Source organism: Cyprinus carpio, chromosome A12 (assembly GCF_018340385.1).
Source record: "Cyprinus carpio isolate SPL01 chromosome A12, ASM1834038v1, whole genome shotgun sequence".
Classification (NCBI taxonomy): Eukaryota; Metazoa; Chordata; class Actinopteri; order Cypriniformes; family Cyprinidae; genus Cyprinus; species Cyprinus carpio.
The window spans coordinates 12,123,226-12,139,226 of record NC_056583.1 but is presented as its reverse complement, the minus strand read 5'-3'; the positions used below and the strand labels follow the sequence as shown (position 1 = coordinate 12,139,226).

General features: G+C 38.0%; 1 protein-coding gene across 1 annotated transcript; it reads left to right on the top strand.

The window, feature by feature from the left end:
* The first annotated feature begins 8,255 nt into the window (after nt 1-8,255).
* On the top strand, nt 8,256-14,820 carry LOC109099474 (ORM1-like protein 3). Its single transcript, XM_019112991.2, has 4 exons — nt 8,256-8,489; nt 8,728-8,942; nt 10,215-10,366; nt 11,656-14,820. Exons 2-4 carry the CDS (start codon nt 8,769-8,771, stop codon nt 11,789-11,791), a joined length of 462 nt encoding a protein of 153 aa, XP_018968536.1. The 5' UTR covers nt 8,256-8,489; nt 8,728-8,768; the 3' UTR covers nt 11,792-14,820.
* Nucleotides 14,821-16,001: the final 1,181 nt, after the last annotated feature.

Genomic DNA, 16,001 nt, shown 5'->3' with positions numbered 1-16,001 from the left:
CGTGTGCGTGCACATGCATTCACACTTTAAGAAGAATTTTGTCTTGGAGAATTTTGATGGCCGCGTCCTCCCCTTGTGACGATGGGGCACAAAGAGAACACAATAAAGAGCCGTAAAAGGTGGTGTGGCAGGGCCAGGCATGCAGTGTTCTCTGCCCCTGTGGCCCAAAGGCAGCACATCTTACATAAACACTATTGTCATTCAGATAGGATGAGGGCAGACGGAGCTGAGAAAGAGACACAGCAATAAAAGATGACAATGCAAACTAATATAGCCTCCGTCTCAGACTGACCATGGTTTCAGGTATAAATACTGGAGACCTGGGAAAAATTGCATTCAAGTGAGTTTTATATCAGTAAGCATATGTGCTTTTCAATTCAGAACAACCTAGAAATGCATTAAGAGAGTAAATCATCTATTTTGTCAGACAACAAAATTCGAACTGAATAATTACAATGCAAATGTGACAAAGTAGAATTTAGCAAATTCATAGAAATAAACATGACTGTAATTGTGAACTAGAAAATAATAGCAAAAAAAAAAAAAAAACCTGAACGTTGACTTGAAAACAGTTTCTTTGGAAATTTTGAAAAAAGTTTTAAAAGCTTTCAAGTTTGAAGGTCTGTTGGACTTACAGAGATGAAGATAGATAGATTAAATGTCACCTAGAAATGTGGAGTTGTTAATATATTTCATCATGTTTAATAAATTAACTTTTGGTGGAAGAACACTTCATTTCCTTTGTTGAATTTCTCTGAATTGCAATTCAGCGAATTCCTTTTCCTGTCATTCCGATTCAAATTCCAATTCAGCTTCCTGTATGTTGTGGCCAATTCACTTCAAATTCCAGTTGATATAAAAAAAAAAAAAGTTTTCACATAAGTGCCCACCTCTTTTCCAGGAATGTTTAATTTGTGTTATTGTCCAGTATTCTCTTGCTTGGCTGTGGTCGGATAAACTGCTAGTGCATGTATCTGTCTCACTCACAGCAGGGACATGGTCTGTGCGCAGCCACCGCAGGAGCAGAAGAGAAACACTGACAGCTCTGACCGCGGTCTGGAGGTCATATTTCCATTGCCCCATTCTTTGCCTTTATTCTCCCACATCAGAAGGGTCAGAGCTGCACTGCAACTGCACTTGGAAGGATGAGAGGTCATTCTGACATCTTAAATAAATTTGCATTTCAGTGTTTCTAACAGGATGTTACATCCCTGGTCTGATCTAATATGAACCTGTTAGTTAGACTGCAGGTTACATCGATGTGTAGCATGTGCTGTGTTCCCGACATCGAGAATCAAGATCTGCTTTCCATCAGCTGCATTGTGCCTAGATCAGCGGTTTGATTCTACATTCTTGAAGAGTGACAGACATGGATCTGCTCGCCAGGATTGGCTGGGAAAACCTGATCGGAGTATAATTTACGAGTGGAGGCGAGGAATGGTCTGCGGTCGGCATCTCAACAACAGTGAAACCACATTTCCCAGGTCAAGGCTGTAAGGCCATGACACAACAGACCGGCTGGAAATGAGCTGACGATTAGAATCTCAAGGACTCGAACCCCAGTGTGCACCGCAACGGTGTGAAGACAGGACAAAAGCCAGAGATACTTGACATAGCTACAGCACAAACAAGACCATTCCCTCCTAGCATAGCCACTGTGCTTAGGAGGAAGTTTTGATTCTCGTATCAATCACACTTAATGAATTTACTGAAGTGGGCTCTAGAGCATGGAAATGAAGTGCACTAGCAGATCAATGGGAATAAAGAGACTAACCCGGAGCTTTGACCCCTGGGTCAGGAGTCTCTCATCCTCCCTCATTAAGTCATGTTTGTGGACACTCCTGCTTTTTATTAGGGCTAGGCTAATACATCACCCTACACACCCACAAAGTAGCCCCGATAATCTGGGAAAGACACCCTTTTGGCTTCCTGTGAGTGAATGGAAGATAATTCAAGCTATCGCAAACAACAGAAGCCAACTGGTGAATAAAAACATAAGATGTGGTCACTTTTAACATTGTTCTGCAAATTAAGTTGGTGTAATCAATTAATTTCACTAGGAATACAAAAGACTGGGAATTTCATGTGTGGGCAAAAGACTTCCTCACATAGATTTCGCAACCGGTTCAAGTTGGTCATGCAGTTTAGCCGCGTTAACCAAAATAAAGATGCTTGATTTGAAAGTGACTTGTTCTTCATACATTGCTAGACTATTGACAACAGATAATGTATCTTTTTTGACTGCAAACGTTCACTGAAACATTGCTAATGAGACAGCACCTTTAACGTTAGCTTTAATCCGTATGTGTTTGCTAGCAGCATGCGCAGGCAATGCAGAGACATACACAGAGGCCCCCTGTGGTGCGGGTTTCTAAGACTACCCGAAAACGGCCGCAACCAGGTCCGGCTCTTTCTCAGGCTTCCCTCAAAGAGGGACATGTGTAGACCCCCACTGTCCCTCACACACACATACTCAATCCGGACAGTGTGGCCGGACACAGGCAAGCAATAAAACCTGGATTAGCAGAGCGTTCACACATAACACTAGAGCGAGAAAGTTCTTAACACGCCCGAGCCCACCCTCTCCTCACACACGTCTCTCCTCTCTTTCATTCCCTCCATCTCTCCTTCTTTTGTGTCTGCATCTCTCCTCCCTCCTCTTCCTTTGCACCTTTCTCTTCAGAATTTCATTGTTTGTTATTACCATGTTAGAGATAAAGGAGGTCTGAGGAATTAGCTTGTTCTTACAGTTGCAGAGAAAATCCGCTTAAGTCCGCAAGCTGCAAATTTGCGGTACCCAGAAGCCCCTGCTCTCGGGATTTAACTAGAATGCGTATCTCTGTGGTGGGGGGAAAACATCATTTTGTAAGGTGCCAACAAGGCTGAGATGGAGCAGTCCGACCCATCTCCGGGCCCCCGTCTCTGCATCATGTCCTGGAAATGGGTGCATTTGTATAATATCACTGCTTTTGTCCCTACTTTGTAAGCTGTTGACAAAGCCCAGACACTCCTCCACCCCTCCCCGCTCATCCCCCCCAAACAAACCTTTTTCATTAGAGCAGCAAACACTTTTTCCTTCAATAGCCCTGATACCACGCATCATCCCCGGCATCTCTGCAGGACTTGAGCGCTTTAAAGCACCTCTCTTCTCTCAGGACACAGAGCTCGCTTAATTAAACCACACTTAAGCCGTACAATAAGCAATAAGAGAGAGAGAGAGAGAGAGAGAGAGAGAGAGAGAGAGAGAGAGCTATATGCCAGATACTTTGTTCACACAAGATGAAGAGTCAACAGCCACCCCCACGCCATTTCTCTCCTAATAACCACCTTTAGAAAGTCTCCATCCCTGCACAATGCTTCTCCACTCCCCTCCTCTCGCTCTCAATCACCCTACAGGACAATGCCTAAAGCTCCGCAGCCCCCCAGGACCCTCGGCCCCACAACAGACACTTCTTTTATTGGAATTCTTTGGTGTTCTAATCCTCAGCTTCCTCTATAGGACAATAATGGAGTGTCAGTACTTTAGCTTTTTTTCCAGTGTGGCTATCATTAGACTGGCTTGGGTCACAAGCCCTCTCTTCCTCTTCTGTCAGGTTTGAAATTATTCTTAACTTGAGGTTACTGAAGCTCGAAAATGAATGCATTACCAGGGCATATTGCATATTACGAGGTGCGTCGTCTGGCACACGTTCTTAAGCGAATGTCAAATCAGACGTGAGAAGCATAGACTGTGTTTATTTTCAGAGTGCGACAGTCCAAACCCCAGGCCCCAGATGATGATATTAGAGTTTTGAATGAATGGATATTATTTTAAGAAAGGGCAGTGGAAATAATGTCACTTGCATGTGTTAAATATGAGATTTCTCAAAGGGTTAGTTCACCCAAAAATGAAAAACACTGAAAGGGTTTGTTCTTGCACATCAAGCAAGTGTGCTTCAGCTTCCATGTGTAACATATTTAATGTGCTTTATGTATGCACATTGATCATTGTTTATTTATGAATAAAAGGCTAAATTAAATCTTTTCATCATACCGAATAAAACGATTGTGTCTCTACAGAAGACTTGGATTAAACTGCTCGATTGATATGGATTACTTTATGTCTTTATGAACTTTTTGAAGCGTCAGTGTTTTGGTGGAATGATGTCAATTGGAGGGACAGAAATCTCAGGTTTCAAAAATATCTTAAATTGTTTTTTAAAGATGAACAAAAGTCTTATGGGTTTGGAATGACATGAGGGTGAATAATTGATGAATTAAATTTTTTTAGGTAAACTATCCTTTAAGATGCCCAACTCTTCTCTTCTGAGTATTTAAGGGAGAATTCACCTAAAATTGAGGATTCTTTCATTTACTCACCCTCACACACCAGCACAATAAAAGCATGAAAAGTAATCCATATGATTTGTACACTATAATGCATGCCTTCTGAAGCCATATAATAGATGTCAGGAAAATCTGAAATTTATGTTATTATTCATAAGGCAGCTCTCAAATTGATTTTATATATATTCAGATAGGGCTCATGTAATGCCAGATTTTCACCAACAATGGCAAATTTCAGTCGGTTTCTCACATAGAGCTATCACATCTTTTTAGAAGACATTTAATTTAGTGCATGGTTCTATGGACTGCTGTTATAGGTTGTTTCTGGTGTGTTTTGTGTTTGTTTGTTTTTTGGAGATTAACAGCACCTGGTGACCATTTGCTTTCATTATATAGAAAAGTTTTAGGGCACATTTGTCAAACTCTGCTCCTGGAGGCCCAAAACCCCTGCCTGCAAGTTTCTAGTAATCCCTTAGACCTTGATTAGCTGCCTCAGGTGTGTTTAATTAGGGTTAGAGCTAAACTCTGCAGAACAGTGGCCCTCAGGAACTGAGTATGACACCCCTGTTAAAGGGTACAACAGCTTGTTGTGAGGCAGTTCCCTTTAAGGGACAATTTTGTACCTTGTCTACTCCTGAAACGTGTGTATCATTGCCTTAGAGAACTACTATTTAGGGATGAATAAGGTACTAAGATGTCCTTTTGAGGGAACTGTCCTAGTGACAAGCTGTTGTACTCTATTTTTGGATATTTTTTGGGAGTATTTTAGTCCATGGTAATAGTGATGTACAAATTGCTCTTTTTACAACTAATACTCAAACGTGTTTTTATGCTAATCTCAATATACGATACAATATATACAAGGTATATTTATACATATATACATTGTATATTTATAGATGTATACATTTATTTGCTAACAACATAAAGCAAACACATAAGGCATATACTGTATATTATTATGATTATTATTATTTATAAGTTCTTATAAAGCAGTAAACATTAAAGCTCTATAATATAGTAACGATGGAGAACGTAGTAAAGTATTATATTAGGTGAGGAACAGAAATTAAATATGACTTAATTCAGTGAGTATCCTATAAAACATTGTGAGTATAAAGTCTCTTTATAGTGCGACAAAACCATCAACAGTGTATTTATACTGACATCTTTTGGTTACTCACAGTACTGTCACATATTTATCTCAGAATTTGCTGTTAAAATTCTTTTCTGTGTAGACACTGGAGACCATCTTATAGACTGCTGTGCTCCTTAAACCTCCATATCTTGTTACATTTATTTGGGAAAAGTGGAATCAGTATGCTAACGTGTTTTTTTTTTTTTTTTTTTTTTTTTTTTTAAACAGGAATAGGCTGGGATTGGCTTGAAATATTTGAGGCATGCAGCTAGGGAATGTTCCAAATTCGAGTTAAAAACCTCTGGGGCAAATATGCGTACATGTGTAAGAACATGAACAGTCAGCGAAACTTTCATCTTGTATAATCTCGTATAAATTCCCTGAGCTGTTGTCTCCTGTAAGACGAACAGTAGTAATTATGGAAGCTCTTAAAATTAAATAACTTCATACTTCTGTATACTTTATGATTTTCATAGACTGTTGTCAAAAACCTCAAGGCAGCATCTGTTAACGGCAGAGGCAGAATCTGTTATTTAAGTATAAGTAAATAAATAAAAAAGGAAAATGGTAATTTAATGAAAATACCCACAGTTTAACCTCTCTTGACAAAATGGCAATTTGATCTCATCTGCAGCCATTGATTTACTCTGTATAAAGTCATCATTTAAAGGCTAATTAACGTCACATGCATTTGTCCCTCAGGGGACAGAAAGACACAGTGCTGCAGCAATTCTATAGTCTAAACGTAATTTTGTCTTTAAAAGTAGCCTACATCCAACAGGCTCAGATCCAGCTGATGGAATCACATCAAGTTGGGAAACATAAATCTTCTGGCCTAAGGGTTGCATTGTTAAAGAATATCAGAGTAGCATGTTCTGAGCTCCAAGATATAATTTAACAGCTTTTAAAATGTAGTAGCTCCCCTGCCAAGAGCATTGTAAGAGCAAGAGAGGGAAGACCACAGCGCTTTGAAGTTGTGTGCGTTTGCTTCAGTTTAATCATCAGTGAAGACGCATGGCTCACATTTCAGTTCCTACAGGGCAAAATGACAGAGTTTGTGTAGCAGAGTTGATATTTCACACATCTTTGGCCCAGAGACTAAGCAACGTCTTTTAGAAGCTTATTAGTGGCCCTACAGCCTATAAGTGCTCTTATAGCATTTGTTGGAGCATTAGCTTCACATAATGCAAAGTGTAGGATGGAAGGACTATACCACAATGAGCTGTGCAATATTACAGGACTACTGCAATGATGAGCTGACATCATGAATACCTCTTACAAATTCTTCAAATATGGCAATTTTAAGCCAGTTACATAGCTTTTAGGTTATGCATCACTGCAAAGCATTCTCTGTTTTTCATTGTGAAAGTATTTCATCTCGTTTTAGGTGACTGATGTGTGCAGCATCTATAGATAAAGCTTCAGAATAGCATTATTTTCATAGTCGACTGGCCTGGCCATAAATGGTATTTCTGAAACTATGGACACTTTTGGCCTTAAATTAATAATTTGTAACTATGTCCAAAAGTGAACATACAGTACATGCATCTTTTTTGTCATGTTTCTGAAAATTAAAGAACATTTCCACCACAATATCATTTTCTTAACATCTCAAATCATGCACTGTGTTTAATATTAATCTGTGGTGCAAATGGCAGTGATGAAAATGACATTAAAAACATTTTTGTAATAAAATGCTGCAGCTAATATCAGAGCTAGCATTTTATCTGTCATAAATACACATAATAAAAATAATATTATTAATATACACACTTTTTTCATAATTTTTCAAAATTAGAGCTTAATTAGAAAGAATACATGATACATGATACCCCCCCCCCCACACACAGTCATAGTTTACAAAAATAATAAAATAATATTCATTCATATTCACATATTTAATTTTTTATTTAATGTGTTATTTTAAAGTTTATATTCATTTAACTTTTTTAGATTTCACTGATCAATTATTCAAATTTATTTTATAGATTTCATAGTATGATATTCTCGGATAAGGAGCAAACTCTTTACTTGAAACTAAAATTCTAGAAAATCTTTAAAAAAAAAGGGTTTCCAAGGTGACCTTCATATGTGATCTTAATTTAATAAACATCAAACAAAAAAAGTTAGGAAGAAAAATCTGTTTGTTTTAATAAAAATAACCCCAGAAAGGATGTCAAAAAACACCCATGATATATTTTTTTTTTCAGTGCACAGTAGAAATGAATAAAAAGAATTACCTCTGAATCTAAACCATGACACATTATAGTTTAATCCCATACCTTTTCACTCTATTGATCAGTCTCACATGTTTTAATAATAAATAGTTGCGTTATGCAACATAAGATGATACTTAAAGGGACAGTTCGGCAAAATGAAAATCCTGTCAACATTTACTCATCCTCACAGTGATCCATACCATCTTGTCTTTGTTTCTTTTGTGGAACACAAAGGGGAAGTCAGGAAGAATGTAAGGGACAGACATCATTTGTCATCTTTCAGTGACAGTGCATTAGTGTAGTGAAATTCTGTAACAGTTAAGCTTATTACAGAAACAGACATTTGAGACTGCTACAGTTTGGTTAATAATTTGTTTAAATAAACTACCATTCCCATAAATCTCAGTAATTTTGCATAATCGGGTAATCTCTCTGACTAGCAGTTTCTGTCACGTTAAGGGGGCGTGCACCTTTTCAGCAAATTATCAACGCATCGAACGTTGATTGGGCGACATCCTCCACGTGACTCACATCATCCAATCAGCGGCTACCTCGATGAATACATTCCCATCCTTCTAAAGGTGAGTTCTGAAAGAATGATGACGTGAAACGATGAAGTCTTGCTGTGTTGTCACCATCTGTTTACACAGGAACAAAGTGCTTCAAAGCAAACATGATGAAATAAACAGACGAGTCAAGTTGCGAAAAACGGCAAGGCTACATTGCAAAATGGCTCCAGAACGGAAGATATCTCGATAACGTTTTTGAAACAAATTACAGCCAGAGGAAATAGTTATTATTTGTTCGTAAGTACTGTGAAGTTTCTGCGTGACCCGTGTTTCGTCCCGCTTATCATTTTAAATAACAACAAATTAACAGTTTCAGAAGTTGTGTTGATTTTCCACACTCTGCATATTGTTTGGTGTTTATCTTTACATTGTGTTTTATTACTTTTTAAGGTCTATGCGTCTAAATGTCAGTGAACGTGGTATAATTTTAAACCCATACGTGCATTTATTTACACGTGTCTCTTGTGTCTGACAGTAAGTACGCAGTAGTTCTGCGTGCGTCTCTACTGCGCGAGGATGAACGTGGGTACAGCGCACAGTGAGGTCAATCCAAACACACGAGTGATGAACAGCAGGGGTATATGGCTCTCCTATTTGCTTGGCATCGGCCTCCTACACATCATATTGCTCAGCATACCCTTCGTCAGCGTGCCTGTGGTCTGGACCCTCACCAACCTCATCCACAACTTGGTAAGAGCTGCTAAATGTCATCAGGCTCGAAAGTTTATCCGTAGTGGTGGTTGTTTTGCTAAATTACGTGGTCCAACACAGTACCAAAATTGTTTGTTAAAAAAGGTACCCGAATTATACTTCAAACCAAGCTCTGAAATGTATTAAAAATGACTATGAACTTAATAGGCCCAAAATATGCAAAATTATTAACATGGCATATTGACTGAATAGGAAAATTTCCGTGGTTTCATGCAGTGACTCATTATACAGAATTATTATTGTGCTCAAATCATGTTTGTCCTCACTGGAAGTGATCCTATTATATTTTTTATATACGTTTTTATTACTATTCTATATCCTTTTATATTATATTTAATATAGTCTGTTGTATTTGTAGTTTGTTTATGGTTCGCCATTCATCTAATTAGACAAGTGTCTAAGTGACTTTGTACAGTTTTTGCTTTATACATCCAGCAAAAGTTATGGGAAGCATTTGTCCTCCTACAAGTTGGTTATTGGTATATGTTTTGTTCAGGATAACTGTAAAGTTTTAATTAACTTTTTAATTCAGTTAGAATAGTAAAGTCCACAGCTATATAATGATAACGACACAGAGGAACAATATATTTGTAATCACTTTCATTATTTTTTTCTCCTGCTAATGAATTTTAAAAACATTGACAGCCAGTCACAATGCACCTGACTATATAGAGCTTGAACATTCAGATCGGCAGGCAACATAACTAATTAATAAATAGAACATTATCATGCATTGATGTAAACACTAAAATAGTTATTATTAAAGAAATCTTTATAATTTATGAACAGGCCTTAACCACAGTAGAAACACTCCTGTAGTTAGTAGCATTGTTATTTCCTGGTGTCACAATCCATAACAGATCTGCGACACATTTTGGCTCACAGTCTGCCATTGCAGAAAACCATTGCATTATAGTGTAAAAGCAGCACATATGCTTTCTTAAGAGATTTTTAAGATGCAGAGGCTTAAAATAATCATTTGTTTTGTGACAGTCCCCAGCTGCGGAAACTCTGAAACGGCAACATTTTTTTCTTGCTGAATTTTGGCCCATTCAGTTGCTGACTCCAGGTTCTGTAATTTCAGCCAATGTTGGACTAACAGAACCATCCTGTATCATCTTTCTTAGTCGTCCTGCTGCCAAAACGGTTCAGCTCTTGCTGTTGTCCTAAGAGTTTCACAACATCTGCTGAGAGAGCTTTGAGGAATTGTACAAAAGGTCATCATGTTCTGTGACTCTCTTTCTGCCATAGTGCATGTATATCTTCCTACACACGGTAAAAGGAACACCGTTTGAGACTCCGGACCAAGGCAAGGCCCGGCTTCTGACCCACTGGGAACAGATGGACTACGGGGTCCAGTTCACCGCCTCTCGAAAGTTTCTCACCATCACCCCTATTATACTGTAAGAGTGTTTGCCTTTGCTCTGTTCTGTTAGAAGCTTCATTCTGCCTGTCACGCTTATTTGTCCCTTTTGGTTGTGTTCTGCACACGCACTGGGAAAGCTTTCACAGCTTGCTCTGCATGACCATGAGCAAGAGGCAGTGATGCTGATTTCCTGTGGTGTCTGCTGGCAAGGGATTTAGAAACAGTTAGTCAGTCAGTCAGGTCATTTGCTCCTTTCTTCTCTCTGGTGTTTTTTTGGATTTGTATACCTATTTGATTGTATTTCAAAGTGACAAGATATTAAAAAAAAAAAATGTAGAGTGAGACTTCCCTGCTGACAAAACCTGTTTAAAGCCAGCCTTGTTTGCTGGTCTTAGCTTGTTAAAGTTGGTCACTGATGGTCTAGCTGGACTGCTGGTGTTTAGGTTAGTCTCTTAGCCTGACTAGCAGAAAAGCACTTCAAGCACCTCTAAAACCAGCCAACAGACCAGGCTGAGCAGTCTGAGAGGTTGTTTTCAGCTGGGTTGATTATATCCTTTGAGAATTTGATGGTGAAACGTGGGCATTACATAGTAGCAGTGTTGTTTTCATATTATTTATACACTATTATGGTATTATTTGATATTTTTAACTAGCTTTTGCCTGATTTCCTGTTGTGTTTCTTTTCAGCTTTAATCTATTTAAGCAAACTCCAACGTCAATTTAAATTAGACAAGACAGATATTTAAGGCATTATGTACAGTTGTATCACTAACTACACTACTTTACTTTTCACCATAAAAATAAACACGAGGATATAAAATGTTATTTGAGAAGAAAATGTTTTAAAATCATATCTGTTTATTGTCTTAAATCCCGTACAAAACAATAATTCTGGCAACAAGACAAACTAAATTAGCATATTAGAATGATTTCTGAAGGATCATGTGACATTTTATACTGGAGTAATGGCTGATGGAAATTCAGCTTCGCATCACAGAAATAAATTATATTTGAAAGTATATTAAAATAAAAACCATTATTTTATATTGTAATAACATTTTGCAAGATTACAGTTTTTTTTCTGTATTTTTGATCAAATAAGAGACTTCTTTAAAAAACACATTACGAGTCTTACTGATCCCAAACTTTTGAAAAGCAGCACATGTATGATAAGTATTCTGTTGCAGCATGAAGAAACCACATCCTGTGTTTCCATTAGATGCAGTCTTATGCTGTGCTTGCTTGAGCAACTTCTGTAGCCTCTGTATCTGTGCATCTCATGTTGCTATCTGACATCTGACTTGCTCTTGTCCTTCCCCTCTACAGGTATTTCCTGACCAGTTTCTATACAAAGTATGACAGGGTCCACTTCATCATCAACACCATTTCCCTGCTCACTGTGCTTGTCCCCAAACTGCCTCAGTTCCACGGAGTCCGTCTCTTTGGAATTAATAAGTACTGACGAGGCTTTGATCTTCAGCACAAGAGGATGTGTGGGAATAAAAAATGGGGAAATTTAGGGCTTCATCGGATGCTCTGCTGCTTTGCGGTCAAAGTGGCCGAATACTCTGCTATGGTATCACTTTTACTGATGTTTTTTGTATAACATTCAGTAGATACATACACATTTGTAGAACCACGAGCAGAATGCAGAAAAAGAGGGTCTCTGGATATGTTAGGACCACCGTTATACTCCTTATCGAAATGGAGAGTGTTGGTTAACTGCGGTATGTACGTCATTTAGACCCATGTGTTAGATTTCAGTCACTTTGGCAGAAATGCTACATTGATGCAGTGTATCAGATGGGTCAAAATAGGCTGGTTCATCTCTTCTTAACTGTTTTGGGGGCCTGAGTCAGCACTGAAGAAAGTGTACAAGGCTATTTTTAGCCAAAAGACTGGCTTTTGTTAGACAATGTCACCCTGTCCTGATAAAACGTTTGCCAGATCCGTAAATGCACAACCTGTTAAAATTTTTTAATCATGTGTTGGTTGCAGAACTACATATCTAGTCTTTCACAACTCTTTTATACATGCGCGCATGGGAATTAAAAACCTGTAAGAGTGGCTTCAGATGGGGAGAACGGGATTGGAACTTTTTTTTTTCCCCAGGAGAGAAACCGCAGACTAACTGTGCATATGACCTTTAGACCACAAATCTGTCTCTTTGGACACTTGTGTACAGCTACTGCACTTCATGTCCAGGTCTGAGTGAGGATAGATTAAATGGTAATGCATATTGGTAAAAATTGTGATATTTCTGTGAAGCATCATCAAAATGTGTATTAGATGTGTAAGTTCTTATCATAGTTTGCGGTCAATCACAATGTTCACTTTTACCATGTCGGTCTCACAAAGGCAGTAACTGAAACAGCTTTTTAAAATTTAATTAGCCATTTCAAAGCAAACCTGTCTGTCACAGTACAGATCTACAGATTTTAGTTTTGACCAAATATGGAGCTACTGCATTTTGCTTTTGTACAGCAGTATGGACTGATGACAGGCCCTGAGATATGCATTTTGCATTTGACGGTACTATACTGAGCATAACTTATAATAATTAATAATTGTACTAAAACGTTATATTGGAATGATGTATGGTCTGTGACTAACCCAAGTACTTACCAAGAAAGATTCACAAAAGGTTGTTTTGAAAATGACATTGCTTGGCTTTATTGTCTAATACAGCATTTCACTGTCATTTTTAGTAGCTGTTATATTAGTGTCTCCGTCATGCTTCGTGTGGATTTTGTTTTATTGCTGCCCTCTCTTCAGTGGTACGGATAACTATCAGAACAATTATGAAACCAGTAATCCTGCATACATTGAGCAATGCCTTATCTAGCAGATCAGTTGACCTTCTTAGTTTGCTTTGTTAGTCTTATTCTGTGTTTTTTCAACATTTTGTGACAGATGCTTGTTTATTTTTGACATGATCGGTATATTACTTATTATTACAATGGTAGAAACTGTATTTTGCAAATACTTTTATTACTTCATAATTGATATGTTGACAGGGGACCTTTCGCAATCGTGTTTAATGCAACTGCAGATCAGCATTGTGACAGGTCTGATACGATGAGAAAATCATTTTTGCTGTTGATTGTTCATTTAGTGCTCATTTGTTCATCAGCTGGGCTTCAGTTCTCATCATTTGTCTCTCGTTCAACTGGCTTCATCAGTTGTAGCTAATGGGGTGCTCCCTGAAATTAAATTTTGTCAAAGGCTGTATTAGTACATTTACACTGCTATTAAATCGTGTCTAATCTTTTGTTACAGAGTTTATACTGCAAGCAGTGAATCTTTATGTTTTGGGAGCTGTGAGAACAAGAACTCCGGCTTGAGAAGTCGGTCTGTTGTGGTGTGGTGTAATCTGAGGTGTTGCGTACCGTGCTGCATCTGGCAGGATGCTGATGTCTTTTAGGTGCTGCAGAGCCTCTTGGAAAGATTGTCAGTTGTGGTACTGTTCTGCCGTCTCTTATTCAACAGTTTCTCCTGTTTACATTCACACAGTGATTGTGATTGACAGCAGCAGTGAAGCGACTCTCATCAGCAATTCACTAGCTGCTCGGCGGGATGCTGTGCAAGGTTAAACAGCAGGGATAGTCTTCTCTTGTGACTGATGAAGCGTATTCATCAGTTAATGTGAAACAATGCACAGTAATGAATGAATGAATTCTACCTGACATTTTACAATGAGCCAGATGAATAAAAACAGACATTTAAAGGGATAGTTACTCACTTACTCACCCTCGTCTCATTCCAAAGCTGATTTTCTTTGTTGTTTGGAACACAAAATTATATTTTGAAGACTGTTTCAACTTTTCTGTACAATACAAGCAACATTACACCCCATTCACTTATTGTATGGTCAAGTGATGAAAAAAAAAAAGTATCCGGGTTTGGAACGACGTGAGGGTGAGTAAATTATCTCAGAATTTTTGTTTTTGGATGAACTATTCCTTGATCTATGGCTTCAACTTAGATCAAACCAGGAAAATGACATTTCAGAGATGATTTAATCTAGTTTAACAAATGAGAAAATGTACATTAAAGACAGCAACAATATTAAGAAAGCACCACGCCAGTGTTCCAGTGTGCAACATGACTCAGGGCTGTGCTCTTTGTGCAACTTTTTAAACATTGACTGGGTGAGAGTCGGTCAGAATGGTCGAGAGTGAGGCCTCATGTGTCAGTGTCAGCTCTCCATTACTAGCTACAGTCTGTGTGAGCTGTCTATCACCCTGTCAACACCTCAGTGAGCAGATCCATTCCAAACATGAGGTGTTTCCTTCCTTCTGCACACATTTTACAGTGGTCTTTTTCACTAGCACAATTTTATGACACCCCAGATGTTTTATTTTTAAAATATTGTATGCTATGTTTTGGTGTTTATTGCATTTCAGTATCATAAGCTGTAAAAAGTGCACCTGTAGCATTTAAGATTATGCAGTGTTATTTATTTTTGCTCATTAAAAAATGGAAAACATACTGGTAAATTTCTGCCAAGACTTTGTCTGTTAAGATTACATACATTTCATTCAACCCTAAAACACAATGTAGTACATGATTTAAAATACCGGTTAAACACCTGTGAAAAATCAGTGCGGAAAATTATTTCATATTAACACATTTTTACAGACTTTTCTTAGTGTGTGGTAGATGGTAAAATGAACTGAAATGATTTTAAATCAACTGAAATGCTTTTAATTATCCATTTATGTAATGTCATTAGAAATAAAAGTGAATTCTAAAGGAAAGCGTCTTTTTTTCATCCTTTTTAGCAAGCTGACATGATGTGCAAACATCTAAAATATCTGAGTTGACCATTAGGTGTCAGCGTAGCTACTGCTATAAAATGTTACTTTACTGATAACTATTCAATATAGTTTGTGGTTACCACAGAAACAGAATTATATGGTCATTGTTAATATTTTTATGGTTTTCCTTTTTTCTGTATCTGAATATTTTCAGGAACAAAACTGAATATTGACCCTGTCAACAGTCCTTGACTGTAGTCTCATTGATAATATAATAACCTGAACATGTGTTGTCTTTGATAATGTGACTTTAAAGGACCCTGCGTCATATTCCAGTTGTCTTCAAAAGGCAGTCTGTGAAGACAGAGTTTTAATTTTGGGCTGAACTGTCCCTTTAACAGGGGTCCCTGATCCATGTCCACCAAGGGGTCCTGGGTCTAAAAAGGCTCTTCTCAATTCCACTTGTTTTGTATTATGTAGCGTCTGTTTCAGTCAGCAGGGGGCAGTACGTGCCACATGTTGACGCTAGTCCATAATGGCATTTGCCTGTGGATAAAGGCTCTATATTTATTTTAGCCCAGATATTTAACAGACATAATGAGTTTTGTTTATATTCATTGCTGTTGTTAACAGTGATATTTTGTCACCTTAGTCTACTATTTGACATTTTTAAATGGTATCAAGGCTAATGCAAATCTCTGTGGTCTTTCATTTGAAAATATACAAAGGCTGATTTATCTTTCGCCACCCACTGCTTTCATTCTGTCTTTTATTATGTCCTCAAATTCTTTATGTCCTTGACTTTCTTTCATTCTTTCTGTTTCTCTCTGTTTCTGTCTCTACCCATCAGTTCAGTCAGCTGGATGTGAACATGGCTTAAATCTGTGCACTGGGAACATGGGGAGCCCCATG